Source organism: Garra rufa, chromosome 13 (genome assembly GCF_049309525.1).
Source record: "Garra rufa chromosome 13, GarRuf1.0, whole genome shotgun sequence".
Lineage (NCBI taxonomy): Eukaryota > Metazoa > Chordata > Actinopteri > Cypriniformes > Cyprinidae > Garra > Garra rufa.
In genome coordinates this window covers 11,567,095-11,587,932 of record NC_133373.1, presented here as the reverse complement: position 1 = coordinate 11,587,932, position 20,838 = coordinate 11,567,095, and the positions used below count along the sequence as shown (strand labels likewise).

At 41.2% G+C, this 20,838-nt stretch overlaps 1 protein-coding gene across 4 annotated transcripts in view; it reads left to right on the top strand.

Annotated features, from left to right (window-relative positions):
* The first annotated feature begins 4,542 nt into the window (after nucleotides 1-4,542).
* The window catches only part of prrc2c (proline-rich coiled-coil 2C), a 31,164-nt gene continuing 14,868 nt past the window's right edge, over nucleotides 4,543-20,838 (top strand). For 2 of the 4 annotated variants that reach the window (XM_073817174.1, XM_073817172.1), the window contains exons 1-15: nucleotides 4,543-4,879; nucleotides 10,385-10,554; nucleotides 12,279-12,456; nucleotides 12,593-12,705; nucleotides 12,868-12,993; nucleotides 13,093-13,388; nucleotides 13,516-13,595; nucleotides 13,929-14,068; nucleotides 14,762-14,849; nucleotides 14,939-15,122; nucleotides 15,213-15,795; nucleotides 16,287-16,462; nucleotides 16,599-16,848; nucleotides 17,154-17,364; nucleotides 17,483-19,918. In XM_073817174.1, the coding sequence (XP_073673275.1) occupies nucleotides 10,440-10,554; nucleotides 12,279-12,456; nucleotides 12,593-12,705; nucleotides 12,868-12,993; nucleotides 13,093-13,388; nucleotides 13,516-13,595; nucleotides 13,929-14,068; nucleotides 14,762-14,849; nucleotides 14,939-15,122; nucleotides 15,213-15,795; nucleotides 16,287-16,462; nucleotides 16,599-16,848; nucleotides 17,154-17,364; nucleotides 17,483-19,918 (4,976 nt within the window). In that variant the 5' untranslated portion in view covers nucleotides 4,543-4,879; nucleotides 10,385-10,439. Of the gene's footprint in view, nucleotides 4,880-10,384; nucleotides 10,555-12,278; nucleotides 12,457-12,592; nucleotides 12,706-12,858; nucleotides 12,994-13,092; nucleotides 13,389-13,515; nucleotides 13,596-13,928; nucleotides 14,069-14,761; nucleotides 14,850-14,938; nucleotides 15,123-15,212; nucleotides 15,796-16,286; nucleotides 16,463-16,598; nucleotides 16,849-17,153; nucleotides 17,365-17,482; nucleotides 19,919-20,838 lie in introns of all 4 variants that reach the window. The other 2 variants (XM_073817173.1, XM_073817171.1) reach the window with 1 other exon arrangement.

Sequence of the window (20,838 nt, the reverse complement as noted above, 5' to 3'; positions counted from 1 at the left end):
TATAAAAAATATTTTTTTTGTTATTAATATGCATTGCTAAGAACTTAATTTGGACCACTTTAACCCTCATGTACTGTTCCGGGTCAATTTGACCCGTTTTGATTTTTGAGTTGTCAGATATACTAGTTAACCTAGGTTTTTCTTTTTAAATTTAGGTGACTTTTCCTCATTTAGTGTCATGAATATGCATGCAAAGTTTCAACACAATGATGTGTTTTGACATATCCATAATTTTTTTTTTTACGTTCGTACTGTTCCCGGGTCAATTTGACCCACCTATTTTAATGTTCTAGGGCAACTCTACCGACCCAAAATTGTACAATTTCTTGGTTATATTTTGTTATTTTAGTTTTTTACTAGCCTATGAAGCCAAAAAATCTGATTTTCCCACTTATTTCAATGCAGAAATATATTTTGTCAGCTACAAATGGTAAAAATGAGCTATCATTTATATTTGCAACTTATCTAAAATACGATTAAAACTATCTTGTTTTTCTTGATATTTTGTGTGTTTTTCTCATTTAGGGTCATGAACATGCATGCAAAGTTTCAACATGCCGATGTGTTTTGGCATGTCTAAAAAAAATTTTGTTACGTTCGTACTGTTCCCGGGTCAATTTGACCCACCTATTTTAATGTTCTAGCGCAACTCTACAGACCCAAAAAAGTAGTATTTATTGGTTATATTTTGTTATTTTAGTTTTTTACTAGCCTAGGAAGCCAAAAAAAGGAGATTTCCCCCACTTATTTCAATACAGAAAAATATTTTGTCAGCCACAGATGGTAAAAATTAGCTCTCATTTATTTTTGCAATCTGTCTGAAATACCATTAAAACTATGTTGTTTTTCTTGATATTTTGTGTGTTTTTCGCATTTAGGGTCATGAACATGCATGCAAAGTTTCAACATGCCGATGTGTTTTGGCATGTCTAAAAAAAAAAATGTTACGTTTGTACTGTTCCCGGGTCAATTTGACCCACCTATTTTAATGCTCTAAGGCAACTCTACAGACCCAAAATAGTAACATTTCTTGGTTATATTTTGTTATTTTAGTTTTTTACTAGCCTAGGAAGCCAAAAAAAGGGATTTCCCCCACTTATTTCAATACAGAAAAAATATTTTGTCAGCTACAGATGGTAAAAATGAGCTCTCATTTATTTTTGCAATCTATCTGAAATGCTATTAAAACTATGTTGTTTTTCTTGATATTTTGTGGGTTTTTCTCATTTGGGGTCATGAACATGCATGCAAAGTTTCAACACGCTAATGTGTTGTTAAATGTACATACAGACAAGTCTATACGTTTGTAATGTTTGTGGGTCATTTTGACCCACATAGCCAGCTATTCAAAAGCACCTGTACAGACAAAAAATAACATTTGCTCTTCAACTCCAGTCCAAGTGTTTTACTAAGTTCAGCTCTAACCCTAACCAAACACACTTAAAAAAGTTAAATCACAGTATTTAGAATTAAGTGTAAATTACAGAAAGACAAATGTAAAAAAAAAAAAAAAAAAAAAAAAGTCAGACAGATAGTATAAAAAACAAAACATTTCTTTGATGTTTGTTTTTGTTATGTCTTGTTTCACGCTCCTCTGTGCGGGAACAATGAGCTCTCCCGCACTTTTGCTCAGTGTTGCATGAGACTTTGACAGAGACAGCAGGAAAAGATGTGCTCCCAAAGATTAACAGTAAAATAAGTAATTTCACAGGTTTTGAACTGTGATACTGATACCAGTGAAGATGTTTCAGAGTTAGAGGACTCTTTAGAGATAGAGGACAATGTTGAATTCAAAACATCAGAACTGAACAATTTAATATTGCTGTATAATGAAAAAAACATTCACTTTTTGCCTAAGTTGGGTCATTTTTTGTTCTGTAGACTAAATTCATAAATTCAAGGAATTACTCAAGACAAGATGAGCACACAGCAAGTGCATGCTTTCTGCATACGAATTTATTGCACTTCACACACATGGTTCTGGTTTTACTGTCACGTTTGGATGGGCACACATCACATCTCTTCCTTTGTTTCCCAACATCTCTGCTCACTTTTTCGTTTTCTGTGGAACTGACTCCGGATCCACCAGCTTGCACTGACTCAACAAAAGCTGAAGCCGCTGGAGATCGAGGTGGACAGGTGCGTCTCTGGATCTCAGGCGTGATGAGAGCTCTTCCCAGCTCTTCCAGGAACACCCGACATTTGTATGCTGACACGTCCAGGATGTTGTAGAAGACGACCAAAGGCCAACGGACAGTCTTGCGCTGACAGCTGAAGGAGTATGTAACTTTGTCCAAGTTGTCGACTCCACCTTTTGTGGAATTATAGTCCAGTATAATTTCTGGCTTCAGGTCCACTCTTGCACTCAGTGATGCATCCTTATGCATTGTACTCATCACAAGGACATTTTATTTTTATTTTTTTTGGATAGTAGGAAACAACTGTTGCGTTTTTTGAGAAAGCAAATTTCGACGAATACATCTTCGTCGAATACATCTTCGCCAAATCCAGCTATGCATGGAAAATGCAAATTTACACAGGCAAGCCACCAGGTGGAGCACCTGAGAGAAACCAGGGGATGCGGGTGATTCTCGAAATTAGTGAAGGGCTGCAAGGTCACTGCATAACCTGTGACAATTTCTTTACATCGTACAACCTTGGTGTTGAGCTACTCAAGCGAAAGCAGACTTTGATTGGGACAATGAAAAAAAAAAAACCTGAGCTACCCAGAGAGATTCTGAACATGGAGCACAGAAAGATGTATTCGTCGAAATTTGCTTTCTCAAAAAACACAACAGTTGTTTTCTACTGTCCAAAAAAAAAAAAATGTCCTTGTGATGAGTACAATGCATAAGGATGCATCACTGAGTGCAAGAGTGGGCCTGAAGCCAAAGGTGGAGTCGACAACTTGGACAAAGTTACATCCTCCTTCAGCTGTCAGCGCAAGACTGTCCGTTGGCCTTTGGTCATCTTCTACAACATCCTGGACGTGTCAGCATACAAACGTTGGAAGTGGAAGAGCTGGGAAGAGCTCTCATCACGCCTGAGATCCAGAGACGCACCTGTCCACCTCGATCTCCAGCGGCTTCAGCTTTTGTTGAGTCAGTGCAAGCTGGTGGATCCAGAGTCAGTTCCACAGAAAACGAAGAAGTGAGCAGAGATGTCGGGAAAAAAAGGAAGAGATGTGATGTGTGCCCATCCAAACGTGACAGCAAAACCAGAACCATGTGTGTGAAGTGCAAGAAATTCGTATGCAGAAAGCATGCACTTGCTGTGTGCTCATCTTGTCTTGAGTAATTCCTTGAATTTATGAATTTAGTCTACAGAACAAAAAATGACCCAACTTAGGCAAAAAGTGAATGTTTTTTTCATTATACAGCAATATTAAATTGTTCAGTTCTGATGTTTTGAGCAGCAAATGCAAAACAACAAAAACAAGTTAAAACAAACCAGCAAAAAAAGTCAGCATACTTTGTATTTTCAAAATTTGTCAAAACAAAACTGTAAAAAAAAAAAATAGAAATAAAAATGTTTTGGAAACATATTCATACATCATATGTTCCATTTGATGAGTATTCATATTAAAAGTTTACTGTTAGTACCTGAGTCTTTGTTGTTTTCATAGTGTGATTTTTGGCAAAATGTATTGAATCCAGTTAGGGTCAATTTGACCCAGACCGTACAGGAAATAACTGAAATCGAACAGTACATGAGGGTTAAAGGCGATTTTTTCAATATTTTTTTTTTTTTGCACCCTCAGATTCCAGTTTTTTTTAAATTGTTGTATCTTGGGCCAAATATTGTCCTATCCTAACAAACCACACATCAGTGGAAAGCTTATTTAGTCAACTTTCAGATGTATACATCTTAATTTCAATCTAAATAAATACCCTTACGATGGGTTTTGTGGTCCAGGGTCACGTATGCAAAACTCCAATAAAAATAATTTTGTTATTTCTATTTAAATTTAATACATTTTCTCAGAGAGACCAAGGACTACAGCCCCTGTTTGAAGACGTTTTCATGAATATAGACTTTTTGATTAAAGAATGATTACTATGTACACTTCTGCATTTTGTGTATCCACCTTATTTTTCAACATAAACATAAGCCTGTGGGCGAGACTTACGGTTCATTAGCCGCTTTAGGAAAATAGTAGAAGAATAATAACGTGTAGTAAAAGGTAAAAGTATTTGCACTACAAACCGGTGTGCTCACAATTAAGATAATACATTTAAATAATATGGTAAGTCGCCAATTTCCAATATCAAGAAGGAAAATGAACTGTTTTGCACAGCTAAAAATAGCTGGATGTGGATGACACGGAAGCCAGATCCATAAAATGTACAAATGTTCGCGCCCACTCTTACTGAAAAAAGCTGGATACATTTGTGTAGTGTTCTAATAAGAAACCGGGCGCCATCTGCTGTGTCATGTTAAATCGCGTCTTCGGTCGCTGACGCTTGACGCTGCGCAGCGCCTGTACGCGGTGACGTCAGGCTCTCGTGGATTGGCGCTCTGCCATCTTTGATTGTGCGACAGGCCGCGGCGCGAGCGGGGCCCTCTCTCGAGCGCACGAGAAACCGCCAACCGCCCGTTACTGCTCACCTCACACCGGCGGCGCGACAAGAGAGACACAAAGAGAAAGAAAACGACAGAGAGAGGGAGAGGAACGCTTCTCTCTTGTTTGTAAAGGAGGTTTTGTGGGTCGCAAACCGCTCGGCTAGCTGGGACTAGCATAGCACGAGCTTTTGTAATCCACAGCCGGCCTCACTCTCACACACACACGCTCACCACACAATACAAAGGGCCAGGGCACAGACCTTCTGGACGGAATAAACGATATCCTTGAAGAGAGAGACGGGACCGGCGGAGACAGGTAAAGTTATGTTAAAGGCTAGTCAGCGTGCTGCTGCTGCTGCTCTTCTTTATAAAGAAAAGACTCAGTCTGGCTAATGTTAGCACTGCCATGAGCAACGACAAATCACGCAACCAAAACCAGTTTTCTTTTCTCACACGTAGGTCAGCATTATTATGGACAGGTTTCGTTTATATGTTGCTGAAAGATGATAACCGGATAGGCCGGGGCAGATTTAGGGGTGAATGGGGGGTTTGGAGGCCACCTCACAGGGCCCAGTTGACCAGCCATTTTTAATAAATTACTCATTTTACCGGTAAAATACTAGTGGGGTTGTTTAGACAATGATTTCGTTTGTTAAACCTCATGTTTGATGCATTCACACACGACCTCAAACCTATAGCTATATTACTGCATTTTAAAGCTAAACGGTAAGCTCGAAGTGAAGGAAGGCACTGGGTTACCCAGTGTCCTATTGTTGGTTGTGCAGAGGTAGGTTAGCCAAAGGTGATGGCTTACATGACTTTTCCCAAGTACATCAAACAAAACATTAAAATCAGTGTATGCAAATGAGCAGCCACAACTTCCACTTTACCACATGCAAGTGTGCTAAGAGGCACTCTGTAGAATTCCATGCTTATTCCCCATCAGGTTGACTTATGCATATGTGTGATTTAACCCTGTAAATTCTGATGTATCGTATTTGATACATGAAACTGAAGCATCTAAAATGGTCAAAACGCGTCTTAAAAATTTGTTGCACACAGCCATCTACCCTAACATCGATTTTTCATACATGCTTCGCGTAAAACACCTCTTAGAATAATGTTTTTGGAGAAAGGAATTATGGTATTGCATTACATTGTATGTTTTGTCTACACAAAACTACAGAGAGGGTAGCAGTTAAATGTCTTACTAAGACATACTATTCAGAGATATAGCCACAGGTGATACTGTATGCATTTAATGAAAAGTAGTCTGCTATAATGTTGAAAAAAATAATAATTACATTTTGGTCATAAATAACCACATCGGCACTAAATTGCTCAGGTTGAACTTCTGAATAAAATTGAGCTCCATATTCTCAGTTTTTGAATAAATACGCTTTCCATTGATGTGTGGTTTGTTAGGATATGACAATATTTGGCCAAGATACAACTGTTTGAAATTATGGAATCTGAGGGTGCAAGAGTTCAAAATATTGAGAAAATCACTGTTAAAGTTGTCCAAATGAAATTCTTAGCAATGCATATTACTAATCAAAAATTAAGTTTTTATATATTTACAGCAGGGAATTTATTTATTGAACATGATCTTTACTTAATATCCTAATGATTTTGGGCATAAAAGAAAAAATGTTAATTTTGACCCATACAGTGTATTTTTGGCTGTTGCTACAAATTGCCTATGCTGGTTTTGTGTTCCGTGTTTATGAATATGATGCAAAACACATGCAAGTTTTGTAGCTTTTCTTTTATATGTATTCTAAATATTCTTTGAATACAATTTGATATTGCAGGCTTGATGGGAGTTATACAACCTGCCATCATCTAAATGCATACTTCCTTCTTAGGTGATCCACGTCACAAATTACTCATTCCTTTTGTATGTATGTTGGGCCTTGAAACTGTAGATCCATGAGGTTTTGTGCAAACGGCATTAAACTGAGCAAGCCTTTAGGCTCAAAACACAACAGAGTCTTTTTAACAGAATCAGGAACGAGCTAGATTTGATTCATCACAGTGGCAGCAGGAGGGAAGATGCTTGTGAGCGTCAGTAGAGGAAGACTTGATCATTTAACTTCCACTTAAAGAGCTTTACATATTCATAAGAGGAAATGCCATTGAGAACACCAATGGTTGAAATAAGACAAGCCTTGAGGGGTGCTTTTTTAAACAAAGAAAGACAGAGCCACAGGAACAGGAGATCAAGTGAATATTTTAAGGCTTCCTGGTAACTCTGGATCTGGGTGAACTGTGAGGATTCATATTCGTCATTGATTTAAGAACGCCCTCACCAATTTATTGAAAAGATATTGACTTTTCTCATCCCCTAGGGGTTGCAGCTCAATGCCAGTGATTTCTTGGATGCTCTTTTGGGATTGTCAGTAGAAAGCAGTGATTGGCTTGTGTTTTTGAGAGCCAGATGGCCAGGTGATGGGGCCATGATTGTATGTCAGAGGATGGGGTTGAAAAAAATAAAGATGTTTAGTTGAAACCTCAAATGCATCTCAATCTCTCAGACCAAGTTCTTCTTCGTGACTTAAAGGGATGGTTCACCCAAAAATTAAAATTGGTGTTAATTCCTAACCCTCATGTTGTTGCACACCCGTAAGACCTTTGTTCTTCTTTAGAACACAAATTAAGATATTTTTGATGAAGTCCGAGCACTCTCTGACTCTGCATAGATAGCAATGTAACTTAAATGTTCCCAGGCCCCAAAACATAGTAAGGATATTTTTTAAATATTCCATGTGACATTAGTGATTCAACTGTAATTTTACGAAGCTTTGAGAATAATTTTGTGCATAAAGAAAACAAATTATTATTTAACAAATAATCAGAAAGCTCTTGGATTTTATCAGAAATATCTTTGTGTTCCAAAGTTTAACAAAGGTCTTATAGGTTTGGAACAACATGAGGGCGAGTAATTAATGACAGAATTTTCATTTTTGGGTCAACTGTGAGTATTTACACAACAATAATAACTATTGTTTACAACACGAGTGAAATGTTTCACATATCTGGAATTGGTTATTGACAAGTCACTTTTCCCAGCATTTTTCATTTTTGTCTTGGACATCCAAAGAATAGGGATGTAACGGTATTGTAAATACCGTCGTACCGCAATAGCAAATTTTTTCGATACTACCGTGGTCGCATGGCTCGATAAAACAATAGGTCTTCTGAGAAAAGTTTGCTCAGGCGAATGGAGCGAACGGGAGGTAGCGGGAACTACAATTCCCATCAGCCCAGGCGTGGCCATCATCCTTTGCGGTCTGTTGTCGCTACAGAGTATGTGAGCGCACTGGAGTGAAGCGGTGTGATTCTGAATGGAGGGAGGAGCGGATGTTTGAAAAGTCGGAGCGTCGTGGTTTTAACTCGCTCCAAGACAGCTCCATCATGAGAACAACTCATGCCAACGGTCCGTAATATAACTGCATATTAAGCAGGAATTCACATGCTAAACATATTTCGCTTGATAGAGATGGATCACTCAAATCAGAAATAATGTGAAGGCTACGATAACGGCAATGGACATCATATGAGTGGTAAATTATAGTTCACAAGTTTGTTCTTCCTAGATACTTAATATTTTCAGGTGAAAGCATCATTTAAACAGGGACAGCACTTATTCACATGCAATCACTCTGTTAAACAAATGTAATGGTATCCGATTTCGAATGAGCAGAAATCTGTAAGAAATGCAGCGATCCATAAGTAAACATAACTGACGAAAAATGTATTTTTATTTTCATTACAAACTTTGTACTGCATAAAGCAGCAATTATACTATTTTAATGCTGATGTTGTTAGCTTGGAAGCTGTAGCGGGGCGATTATTAAAAGCACAGAGCACGGAGGGGAAATTGTTGCCGCTCCACTCCGCTCACATACTCTGGTCCCAAGTGAGAGGGTTTTTTCTGTTGCAGGGGACATTGTAAATGCCCAGAGAATTCAACTTTTACCAGATAATGTTAATATCTGGTATTTTACTTTAAAAAAAAACCTGTCTCTGTCTGAATAAGTGAGTGAATGAGGTGATTGTTCTCAAATGCTCATTCAGCACATGGGCCAACTGCAATATAGGCTGCTATTTTTATTTTTTCATAGTTTTCAAGAATACTAAATTGAAACTTTAATTTTTTTTTTACATGGTTTAATAATTTGTTGTTATTAAAATTGAAGTTCCTGTTTCAAAGTGATAGATGGCTAATTGTGTGCCATTGATATGTTCAGTGTTCATGTAAACTGTTTAATAAGCACTTCTGGCACTTTTTTCGAGTCTCTTCATTAGTTTTGTTTTTCCTGTAAATGATTCAATAAATACCGTACCGTGACATTCATATCGAGGTATTACCGTACCGTGAAATTTTGATACCGTTACATCCCTACCAAAGAATGAATCATGCTCTTTATTTTTATCCATTCATCTGTCTCTGTCTTGCATAAAGAGGCAGTTGAATGTTGCTCTGGCCTTTGCATGGTCCCATTGGTTGAGTTTAACTACCTGTAACCTTTCGTCCCTCTACAATACATCAGACAGCTGTAAAGATGACATCTTTTGAGGTGTAGATTGAGAGGAAGCTGGCATTTAATCAAAGAAGCTGCACAAAGTTTTTTGTCATTGAAATGTGTCTCAGTAAATGGTAATAACTCAAAGTAAAAGATGACCGCTTTCACTTTCATTACACCTGTCTTATCACGTGGGTTTTAGTTTGTGTGTGTGTGTTGAGTTGGATTACATGATGTTCAGTTTTATGTACTTTGAATATTTGACTTGGCATGATTGTTGTCTTTTAACTCTGTCCCAGAAGTGACCAACTTTTAAAATGGATTTATGGTTTGTTACTTTATTCATATTAAGCTGTGTGCTTCTGATTAATTTATTCTGTTCTGGATGGAATTGTATTATAGTAATATGTACATGTAGCTGTGAACACCACCACATTATATCTTTATATTTCTCAGGGTGTATAGCAGTGAATCTAATTGTGTATGGACATGTTGAGGTGACCCTGTTGCTTCTACTGTCTTGGCATAAGCCCTCACACCACATCAATTATGAATGGAGCCCCATGTGGCTCACGGTAGATTGCCGCACCCACCTCCCCTTACTGTCAGTTCACTATCCACACTGACATCAGCATGGCAACGTGATGTGCATCATCGATTTGCGGCTCAAGGATGTAGAGTTCTGACTACTTTTGCATTCTTTCTCCTTCAAAGACACAAGTTGTAATAGACAGATATATTGGCCAGTCTAGTTGGTCAATATTCAGCACATAAGATTCTGTCTCAAGCAGGAAGTAGGAAAGTATGATAAAAGGCTGATTGTGCACTTAACTTAACCTTGAATGAACTTTCCAGTTTGAACCACTGAATCTAATTCAGTAATGTTTGTGAAACATGTATAAAGGCTATTATTCGCAAATGCTGTATTTGGGGAGGGTTTCTTGCTCACATGCACATTTGTCTTTTTTTTTTTTTTTTTTTCTGTTGTTGCTCAACGATGTCTCCTGAGGGGTGTTCCATAAAACAAATTTTCCAAATAAGCCAGGCTTATTTTAGTTAGTCTGACTTATTGTCACTTGATTTGGCTCAAAATAAGTCAGACTAACTGAAATAAGCCTGACTTATTTGGTAAACCTGTTTTATGGAACACCCCCCTGGTGTGTTGTAGACTGCTTTATATGCCTGACATTAAATATTGCTTAAAATGCTTAAGAGGTGCAGGTAGATCTTAGAGGAAGTATCTGGTTTTACCACCTGCTCACTGAATCTTTTATATGTTGGGTTCTTTTAAGGGGCTGGTTCTGAGGGGTGAGGCCGCAGGACCAGACTCAATGAGTTTCCAGCGAAATGTCCGAGAAGTCAGGGCAGAGCACCAAGGCAAAGGATGGCAAGACCAAGTATGCAACCCTTAGCCTCTTCAACACGTACAAGGGCAAGTCTCTGGAGACCCAGAAAACAGCAGGTGAGTCAATCGACCGTTCTTACAAACAAGCTGATGTTAATTACTGTTCTCTGTATGTCCAGGTTACATTTCACCTCAGAATCTGAAACAATGAGCAGCATTTTGCATAATGACAATCATGGCATAGTGATACGTTCACAACCTGATTGGTCAGGTTTAATGTTGTGTATTTCGTAAGTCAAATACACCTAATGCCATCTGCTGGACTAAGTGCACTCATTGTTCCATGTACATTTTATTTTTACCACCTGCAAATTAATGAAGAGCTCATAAAAGGCACTTTACCTCTCCGTTGCTCCACATTTGCCTTCTGCTCATTTTGTTTTTGATACACCACTCGCTCCACATCTTCAAATGTCGAATAATGTTGCATCTTGTCACTACATCCTGTTTTTGGTTCGTTTAGAAGTATTTGGTCTGTTACATTCATATTTCATTCAAACCGCACCAGAGTTCGTTTGGAAGCAGACCGGACCCATATTTTTTGTGGTCTCAGTCTGTTTGGTTGGTATGCACAAGGGTTTGGATGCAAGCATTCACACTTAGGGTGTAGTTAGGTTTGTTTGGTTAATTTGGTCTGGACCAAAAAGGAAAATGATACACTTGGTCCTGGTCTGCTTAGCGTTCACACTGGCATTTTTGAAAGCGAACGTAAAGATACTGAACCTAACGGCATAGTGAAGCGTTCACAGCCTGATTGGTTGGGTTGAATGATGCATGTTTCATGACGGAACTTATTCACTGATCAGTCTGCACAGTGCCGCTTTAAGTCAAATACGCCTAATGCTGTCTGCTTGACTAAGCATGCTCGTTGCATGTAGATATGATTATATTTTTACCACCTGCGAATTAACAAAGGGCTCATAAAAGGCACTTTACCTTTTTGTTGTTCCATGTTTGCCTTCTGCTCGTTTTGGATATACGGCTTGTTCCCCATAATCAAATCTTGTAGCATCCGCTTGATAGGTGTGCATCAGGGTTCGGATGGCAGCGTTCACACTTATAGTTTAGTTCATTTGGTCCAGACCAAAAAGGACAATGATACATTTGGTTCTGGTCTGCTTAGCATTCACATTAGCTTTTTTGAAAGTGAACCTAACGGCTTAGTGATGCGTTCACAGCCTGATTGGTTTGGTTGAATGACGCATATTAAAAGACGCAACTCACCTTGCACACCTTGTTTTGAATGGCAGCGTTCACACTTACTCAAATGAACTGCACTAACAGAGCAATCAATCATTTTTTTCATTATCAAACCAAACATGACATGTGAACAGACCCTAAAATAAATTCAATAACTTTTAATACAGACAGTCCCTTTTTGGAGTCAAATGTATTCTTGGCACATTTTGTGACTTGGGTGACTTGTAATGATTTGCTTTGTAGCTCTTAAACTAAGAATGGTTCATTGAGTAGAGTGTCAAGTGATGCACTAGAGTCTTTGAACTGTCGTTCATTGAGCTCCCCGATCAGCCTCCTTTGCATCTCTGGATCAAATAAGCAGCCTTTGTCCACTCAGTCACCACTGTGCATTCCTATGAGCTTTGAGAGAGAGAGAGAGAGAGAGAGAGAGAGAGAACATTTGTTGTAAGATTACTGCTGCAGTTAACAGTGTTCCTATATGAATGGTGTTGCCATTTTGGTCAGAAAAATGTAATTTCTTTGCTAAATGAAAATATTGGTGTATTAGTGGCAGTTAATGATTTTTTTTTTCTTCCATGTAGTTGCCGCCAGACATGGGCTCCAAAGTTTGGGCAAAGTTGCGGTCAGTCGACGCATGCCCCCTCCAGCTAACCTGCCCAGCCTAAAAGCTGAGAACAAAGGCAACGATCCCAACGTTAGCATCGTACCCAAGGACGGCAGCGGATGGGCCTCCAGACAGGATCAACCAGGAGACGAACGGTAAAACTCCACCCTCCTAAATGATAGGTGTAGTTCCTGTTGTAAGATCCATTGTGAATGTTCCAAACATCCTTTTTCACATTGTCTTGTGTGTTTTGCACTTATTAGATTCTTTACTTTCTTTCATGATTTGTAGGCAGCAAGAGACCCCTCCACCACAGCCCAAGCCAACTGTGCCCCAGACCTCTGATGCCCCTGTGGGAGGCAGCCGCTCCTGGGCCAACAGCAAACAGTCTGGGCAGCTGGATGGTAAGCAGTTTCCTCTGAAAACCTTTTCATTGTTGCCAGCTCTCAAAATGCTACTTAGTGAACTGTAAATCCACAATCTAAACACATTTAAGCCACAGAATTACCTTAATTATAAGTTTTGAACTGCTGAAGCCAAGTGCTTAAATTTCACAGTGTCTGCAGGAGCTCCTCGGATGAGCAGTCAGTTCCATCAGGAGTTTCCAAGTTTGCAGGCGGCGGGTGAGGCGGAGAAATCAGGCGATCAGGAAGATGAACCCTATGGGCCAGGCCCTAGCCTCAGGCCTCAGAGTAAGACCATCATCCTTCACATTTTCTCATGAGCTTTATGTAACCGTTTGGAAAAAGATATGATAACTCTTAATTGTAATCATTATTATCCTCACTCAGATGTGGGTAGCTGGCGAGAAGGTGGAGGCAGGAACTTAAATGTTGCTCCCAGCCCCTCAGAGACTGATGGTAAGCCCTCTGAGGAGCCAGGCGTGGGTCGAGGCACACCATCTCCCTCAGGGGACTCAGATGAGGCAGGGAAACCTTCTACTGGGGAGGCCAGAGAAAAGAGAGAGGCCAGAGACAGGCTCCCACCTACTGCCCCTCAGCATAAACTCAATGGGGGCCAGCAAGCGGCAAGAGGAATGTCATCTCAGTTCCATGCTGCCCAGTTCAGAAGCATGATGCCGCCATTTGTGAGTGTTTTAGCCATTGTTTATTTCATCTACCCTCTGAAATGTAACATGCTGCTATGTGTTTTGTTTGGTACTAATTTTAAATCTAGTAGTCAGTGCTATTTTAATGTGTGCGTTATCTTTTTAGATGTTCAATGCTTATCCTCGAGGGCCTTTTCCTCCTGTACAAGGCAGCTTTAGATACCCTGGACAACAGGAGATGTCTAAGTAAGTGATCTAATAAGGTCTAAACTTGAAATGCCGTTAAATCTAGAAGCTGAGAAAAGAAAGACAGTGTTACTTTTTTACTTTTGTTGCCATAAATAAATTTTTGATGAGTCTGCAGTAGTTACACTAGACAGTGTTTTCTGAAGTTAGTTACAGTTCCAACTAGTCATTGATCTGAATTTGTCTGAGGGGATAAAAGTGAAAGTGGGAGCAGTTAAAATAATTTTTTTTTTTTATTGATCAAGACAAGCGATTTGATATTTTGGGGTACTTCTAGGGCATTGGTAGTTTTGTGAAGTCTACATTTTTATTTTTTAATTTTTCTCCACTTAGGGGCCCGCGGCCTGGTGGACGACCCCCACAGGGTCCCTCTCAGGCATGGCTGCAGGATCCAGACAGGCCATCAATAGTTAGTGCCACTGAACTGAAAGAGTTAGACAATCTGGATACTGAAGCTGATGAGGGTTGGGCAGGTGAGAATGACAGTTGATGATTTTTTTTTTTTTTTTTTAATTTTTTTTTACACTACCTATCAAATGTTTTTGAATTGTAAGATTTGTTTTAATATAGCCTCTTCTGCTAATCAAGCCTGCATTTATTTGATCCAAACTACATCAAGAACTGTACAATTTTGAATATATTAATTTTTAATTTAAAAAGTTTAGTATCATTACTTTAGTCACATGATCCTTCAGAAATCATTTTAATATTCTGATTTGCTGCTTAAACTTTTTTTTACTGTGTTGAAAACAGCAGAGTATTTTTTCCAGGTTTCTTTGATGAATAGAAGTCCAGAAGAAGAGCATTTGAAAAAAATATTTTGTAACATGTTGTTGTTATCACTTTTGATCAATTTAAAGCATCCTTGCTAAAAAAAAATTAATTTCTAAATAATTTCTATCATTTCTTTCTCAAAAAAATTTTTTTTTAAAATTTTTTTTAGGAATAAAAGCTATTTTGGTTCGCTGGACAGTAGACACTAAAATTATAAACAATGCATCTGCTCCATACTATTTACGTTGTAACGTATCTCTTTTTATTGATATCACTACTTATAAATTATTAATAACATGAATATTCATAAGGTCATGGAAGCAAATCAAAAAATACAAAATAAGCAGATGAAGTGATTTATTAATTGAGCCACCATTTTTGGTCTTATTTAGGTGCTCAAATGGAAGTTGACTATACTGAAAAACTGAACTTTAGTGATGATGAGGAGAACCATTCAGCTAAGGAGAAAGGCGATAACTGGTAAGCACTCCTCTGTGACATTATTGAATGCAAAATGTTTTTGAGCATAGTGAACATTGGCCCTATAAAACTCTTCCTTGCTGAAACAGGGAGTGGATGGCTAAAGTTGATCGAATGCGGTCAAGAAACACTGATGTTCAGGAGGGATGGAAGGAAGGAGAAGAGGAGAGACGTGACAGCAAGAGCTCATGGGCAGAAAGTGGAGACCCCAGGGCTCCCTCCCCTGGCAATATTGTCCATTATAGCAAGACGGTACCCTCACAAGAACAACAGGTATGACGTGCACTAGAACAGTGTTCCAATCTCTGATTTGACAAAGTTGGCTTTTTTTTCCTAATTTTGCTTCATTGTCATTTTGTGTAGGGCCAAACTGTTGGACGTCCTGTGGGAAGTGGTGGTCCCCGTGTTACAAAGCTACCCACTACTGCACCCCCTGCTGGTGAGGAGGAATCGGAAGCATGGCGACAGAAACGGAAGAAGCAGTCAGAGCTCTCGGAAGCAGTAGAACGTGCTCGGAGACGGCGTGAGGAGGAGGAACGGCGCATGGAAGAACAGAGACTTGCTGCATGCAAAGAGAAACTCAAACAACTGGAGGAGAAGCGACGACCTTCGACTACAGAAACTACTAAACCAACTACGCAAGCTCATTGTGATCACCAGGAAGTGACTGAAACTGTGCCTAAACTACCTGCTGAAACTCCACCCCCTCAGCCTCAACCACCACCTTCCCCTGCACAGCAACCCTGTCCTCCAATGCCAACCCATGAAAGGACAGAACCCGCTGTGGAGGAGGTGCCACAATTTGTTACCCGACAACCTAGCCCTCCTGTCCATAGGACTGCCCCAGAACCCCAAAGCAAGGTTGATCCTACTGTAACGGAGGAGGTACATAGACAGGTGGAGAGACAACCAATGAGAGACTACTTCAGTGCTGAGGAGCCCAGAGGTAAATGTAAATAATTAAAAATAATACTAATAATTTGAGGTTATAAAATTCAAAAGTGCACTAGAAAACTAGCGTGGGGTGCAGTTGATGTGATTTGTTGATACAGTTCACTGTTAATGTAAAAACAGAGCGTCTTAAATGTAATATTTGCATTTTTTTCTTTCACATAGGGTTGTCTCATTGTTTTCAGCTTGTATTTTTTGCATCTCTGGCAATGCATTTGTATCAGATAAAATTTAATGCCTTTCTGTTTGGGTGACATTTTGGTTATAAATCTAAAGAACCTTAATTCAGACCCTCAAGTACGATTTGAAAACACACTTTTTGTGGTAACTTAAGCTTACTTGGTTTGATGCATACATTGAAAAATTGGATAGACTTTTCCTGTAGTGTAGCTGAAACAATTGAGCATGACACTAGCTACATTTTCTAATGCAGTGTTCGTTTTAGATTTAAAATGGTCTCATTTTTTTTTTTTTTATCCCTTTCAGTTGAGGAACCTCAGTTGTCTTTATCCAGACTGGATCATTCTGTCAGTGAAGATGCACCTCTTCCGTCTCAACTGGAAAATGAGGGAGATACTGGGACTGCTGTTCGCCCTTCTGTCACCTCTGGATACTCAAAACAGTTCCAGAAGTCTTTGCCACCCAGGTTCCTCAGACAACAGGTGCGCTCACACGTTTCCCTGGCTTTAAGCATCAATGTTAGTTTGAATCCTGTAGATGAAGAAAATGAGAACTAACATCCTTTGTAGTAATTCCTGCTTTAATGTAGTGTAATTTTTATTCTCTTTAATTCTCCAGGAACAGCTTAAACAACAGCAGTGGCAGCAGCAACAACAGCAACAGCAGCAGCAGAGTGGAGGGGGTCCAGTCTCTCCATCAGGAGGTTCAGTTCCCCCTCAGCACAGATCCTTATACCAACCTCTTGGCCCCCACCACCAACACCTTGCCTCAATGGGCTTTGACCCCCGCTGGCTGATGATGCAATCTTACATGGATCCTCGTATGATGTCTGGGCGGCCACCAATGGACATGCCTCCTATGCACCCTGGTGTGTCTTGCAAACCAAAATTGTTTTCCTTTTTCTAGTAACTTGGTAACGAAACCAAGCACTGTAGCGTTTTTACAAGATGGTATTAACACACTTTCACTCTTTTTTTATTTTTTTATTTGTTCTAATGCTGTTTCACTTCCTCCGATTAGCCCATATGTATTTTTTAAATACATCTCACTAGTTACAACAAAACATTACATCTGACAATTCAGTTGTTTCCATTTTTTTTTTTTTTTTTTAAGAGAGAAATTCTATATGTGCATTCTGTTTTAAGTCGTAGTAATTTTGTATTTCAATATCAGGGAGAATGCCTCCTAAGCAACTGGTACGACGAGAGCCCACAGACAACAGCAGCTCTGGATCGGACACTTTTGATCATCTTACCCGACCAATTAGAGAACACAGCGTTCCCAGTGAGCCTCGAATGGTCTGGGGTTCTGACCCATATCCCTCAACAGAGCCCCTGCCCTCTTCTGCAACTGTTAAAGGGCGTGAAGATGGCAAGGAGACAAGGTGACAGACTGCTGTGTTTTAGAGGTTTTATAACAAAAAAGGCTATTTCCCTACTGTTTGAAATAACTTGTTGATCAAGTACTAAGACCTTTCCTTTTTCCCTTACCTCTTATAATAGATTGGATGCTGGTCTGGAGTTGGATAGAGGTCTATCAGTTGTCTACCCTCAAGACCATAGTCCACTAGAGCCCCGGGGCAAGAACGACTTCTTTAGGGATTCATCTGAAACCTTGTCTGCTTTTAGTCATGTCTCGGAAGAGGTTCCAGGTCTCCTACAGACTGACAGAGCTCCTGTCATCCCTTCTTTTGAACCTGAGGAGGCTAACCTCTCTGGTGCAGATGAGGTTGAAGCCATTGAACAGGCTGTGTTGAAGCGAAGTATATCTCAAGGCTCCAGTCACTCTCTGAAACTGGAAGAGCCCAGATTTGAAGGACTTACCATAGCTCAGAAAACCCTGGACTTCCCTGATACTGTGGAAAGACCAGAGGAGAAGTCCAGAAAGGAGCCCTTTGGTCAAGGGTCTGCGATCAACAGCCGTTCCACTCCTCCTGTGGCTAATGATGGTATGCACAAAACCGACAAACTTACTTTACCTGCACCCAGCAAGCAGAAGTCAGAAATGCGCTGGGGATCCCGTGGATCTGGGTCTGGAAGGAGAGAGGGTCCTGGAGGGGAGCGGCCAGTGAGGAGATCTGGACCTATTAAGAAACCAGTGTTGCGAGACATGAAGGAAGAGAGGGAACAGAGAAGAGAGAAAGAAGAGCAGCACGAACGAGGGGAGCGATCTAAAAAAGAAGGTCCTGCTCCCAAAGGTGTTGCTTCAGCTGCTGTAGAAACATCCGATGGACCGAAGCCCTCTGGTGATGGGAAGAAAGTAGTTGTAGAACCTGAAGTGGGAGTAGCAACTGGTGGAGCAAAGTCCAGAGATCTGCAAACAACTGTATGTCCTACAGCAACAACTGTTGCTGAGGATAAACCAGACAAGCCTCCATCTAATGACAAACGTCCTGAACCCAAACTACCATCTCGCAAAGAGTCCAACCTCCCTCCCAGAGCTTACCGCAGAGATGAGAGGGAGAGAGACAGAGACAGAGAACGAGACAGAGACCGAGACCGAGAGAGGGAAAGAGATGTGGAAAGAGAGAAGGACTGGCCTTCTGATTTTAAAGGCCGTGGTCGGGGAGAGTACTATTCCCGTGGCCGGAGTTACAGAGGCAGCTATGGTGGGAGGGGCAGAGGTAGCCGTGGCCGGAGTCGAGGGGACTATCCGTACAGAGAGCCACGGTCACGCTCGGACTTGCCGTTAAGTGCCACAGGGACAGCTGGTTTCCGCTGCCGAGAAGAGAGTGAGACCCGTAGCGAGAGCTCAGACTTTGAAGTCTTGCCCAAGCGCAGACGCAGACGTGGCTCGGACACAGACTCTGAAAGTGAAGGCAGAGAATCTGCCAGTGACACCGGAGCATCAGATCGCGAGCCCAGCGCCAAACCAACCAGACCGCTTCGTCGCGAGCTGCCGGAATCTCGCTCATCTAAATCTGCCCCTGGATTTGCAGCCGCAAACTTTTCTGAAAAACCTGGGACTCGAGATGAGGATGGGCGACCTAAACCAGGTTTTCTGTTAAAGGGTGAGGCCTCACGCCGGGGCAAGGGAGGCTTGCATAGCAGGCGAGGTGGTGGCAGGGAGCGAGGCGCCCACAGATCTGCTCCTTTCCGTCGGGCCCCTGTTAAAGAGAGCTCTCAGTGGCCCTCGAAGCCCATGGAGACTTTTCGGCCAGAGGAAGCAGAGACCTCGCGCACTGATAGCACACCCTCTGAAAGGCGGCATACCAAATATGACAACAAGAAGATTGGAGAAGGTGGACAAAGCATGCGGGAGAGGCCCCGGAGACCAAGAGCAGCTCGTCCCCCCAGACAGGACAAGCCCCCACGATTTCGGAGGCTTAAAGAACGTGAGGCAGCAGTGTTCGCTGGGGAAGCTATTCCTGGTGTGCCAGTGCCTACATCAGTTTCCCCAACACTGTCTAAAGCTCCTGGAACGATGGTCGCTTTACCTGAGAGAGTGGCTGATGCCAGTACAGCACCTTCTCTCACTCCTGATGTGACTCCCCCTGAATTACCCATCACAGAGACTGTTGTTCCAGAAATGGGAGCCACCACTGTAGTTGCTGCTGGCAGCAAATCACCTGATTTGTCCAATCAGAACTCTTCTGACCAGGCCAATGAGGAGTGGGAGACAGCCTCTGAGAGTAGCGACTTCAACGAAAGGAGAGAGCGAGAGGACAAGAAGCAACTTGAAGCAGCTGTGACCGCCACCGCTACTACTTCTTACTCTGTTCCTACACAGATCTCTGGGGGACAGAGCAAATCACCCACAGAAAGTGTGGCAATCCCTAAAAGGGAGATAGCCTCTGCAGCCAAGAGGAGCTTCTCCAGTCAGCGGCCAGTGGATCGACAAAACCGCAGAGGAAATAGTGGGCCTAAAACAGGTCGAGGGTACCCTGGTGGCAAGAGCGAGAGAAGGGGAGGATCTGGAGCCAAATCGGGACGCAGGGGGTGAGTCCTGAAATGGGTTGTCCCAGGAAGCAAAAAGTTTTAAGTGAAAGTGAAACGTATCTGTTATGGTTTAATGCAGGGATGTTAAACTCAGGTCCTGGAGGGCCACTGTCCTGCAGAATTTAGCTCCAACCTTAATTTAACCCACCTGATCGAGCTAATCAGGGTCTTTAGGGGTGCAAGAAACTTTAAGGTGGATGTGCTGGTGCTAAACTCTGGTACAGTGGCCCTTCAGGAGCATGGTTGGACAAATCAGCCTGCCTTAAAGAATCACTGGATTCAGAACAAAACTTGTCCAACATCAATGTAAGATTAAGCAATTGGATAAAAATGGTAAAAAACTGGCAAACATTCTTCCATTTTTAAACAAAGCACTTCAATTTGTGGACAAGCTATAGCTAGGGACCAGAATGAGGGTGGACTCTTTCACTTGGGCCACCAAGAATCCAGAACACCCTAACAAATGCATAGCAACATGCGAAAAACTTAACAGCCTCATAGCTGTCCATAACAGCTCACGTTTTCTTCAGACAATGTAAAAAGCAGTGCTTTTGTAGATTTCATCATTTCATGGTGATCACTTCTATTATTCAGGCATTTATTTATCATACCTGCAAACTTGTCGCTTTTCGGCGACAATCGCCGTTTTCATTGTCAATTGGGTCATTCACGTGAATCGTGTAGAACCGGAGAGTTTTTTTAGAGAGGGGGGGGGGGGGTGTTGGGCTTGAGTTAATTGACATCTGGGCCGATCGGAATCTCAACTGAGCTCGCGCCTGAGATGGAGGTGGGGGTGGGCTTGCGTGTCATATAGGCCATTATTGGACAATTCTTATAAATTACATTTTTCCTGGACCAATCTCAGCGCTTGCTTAAGTATCTTGAAACACACTGCCATCTGTGTTCGCGCCTGTCAAGAC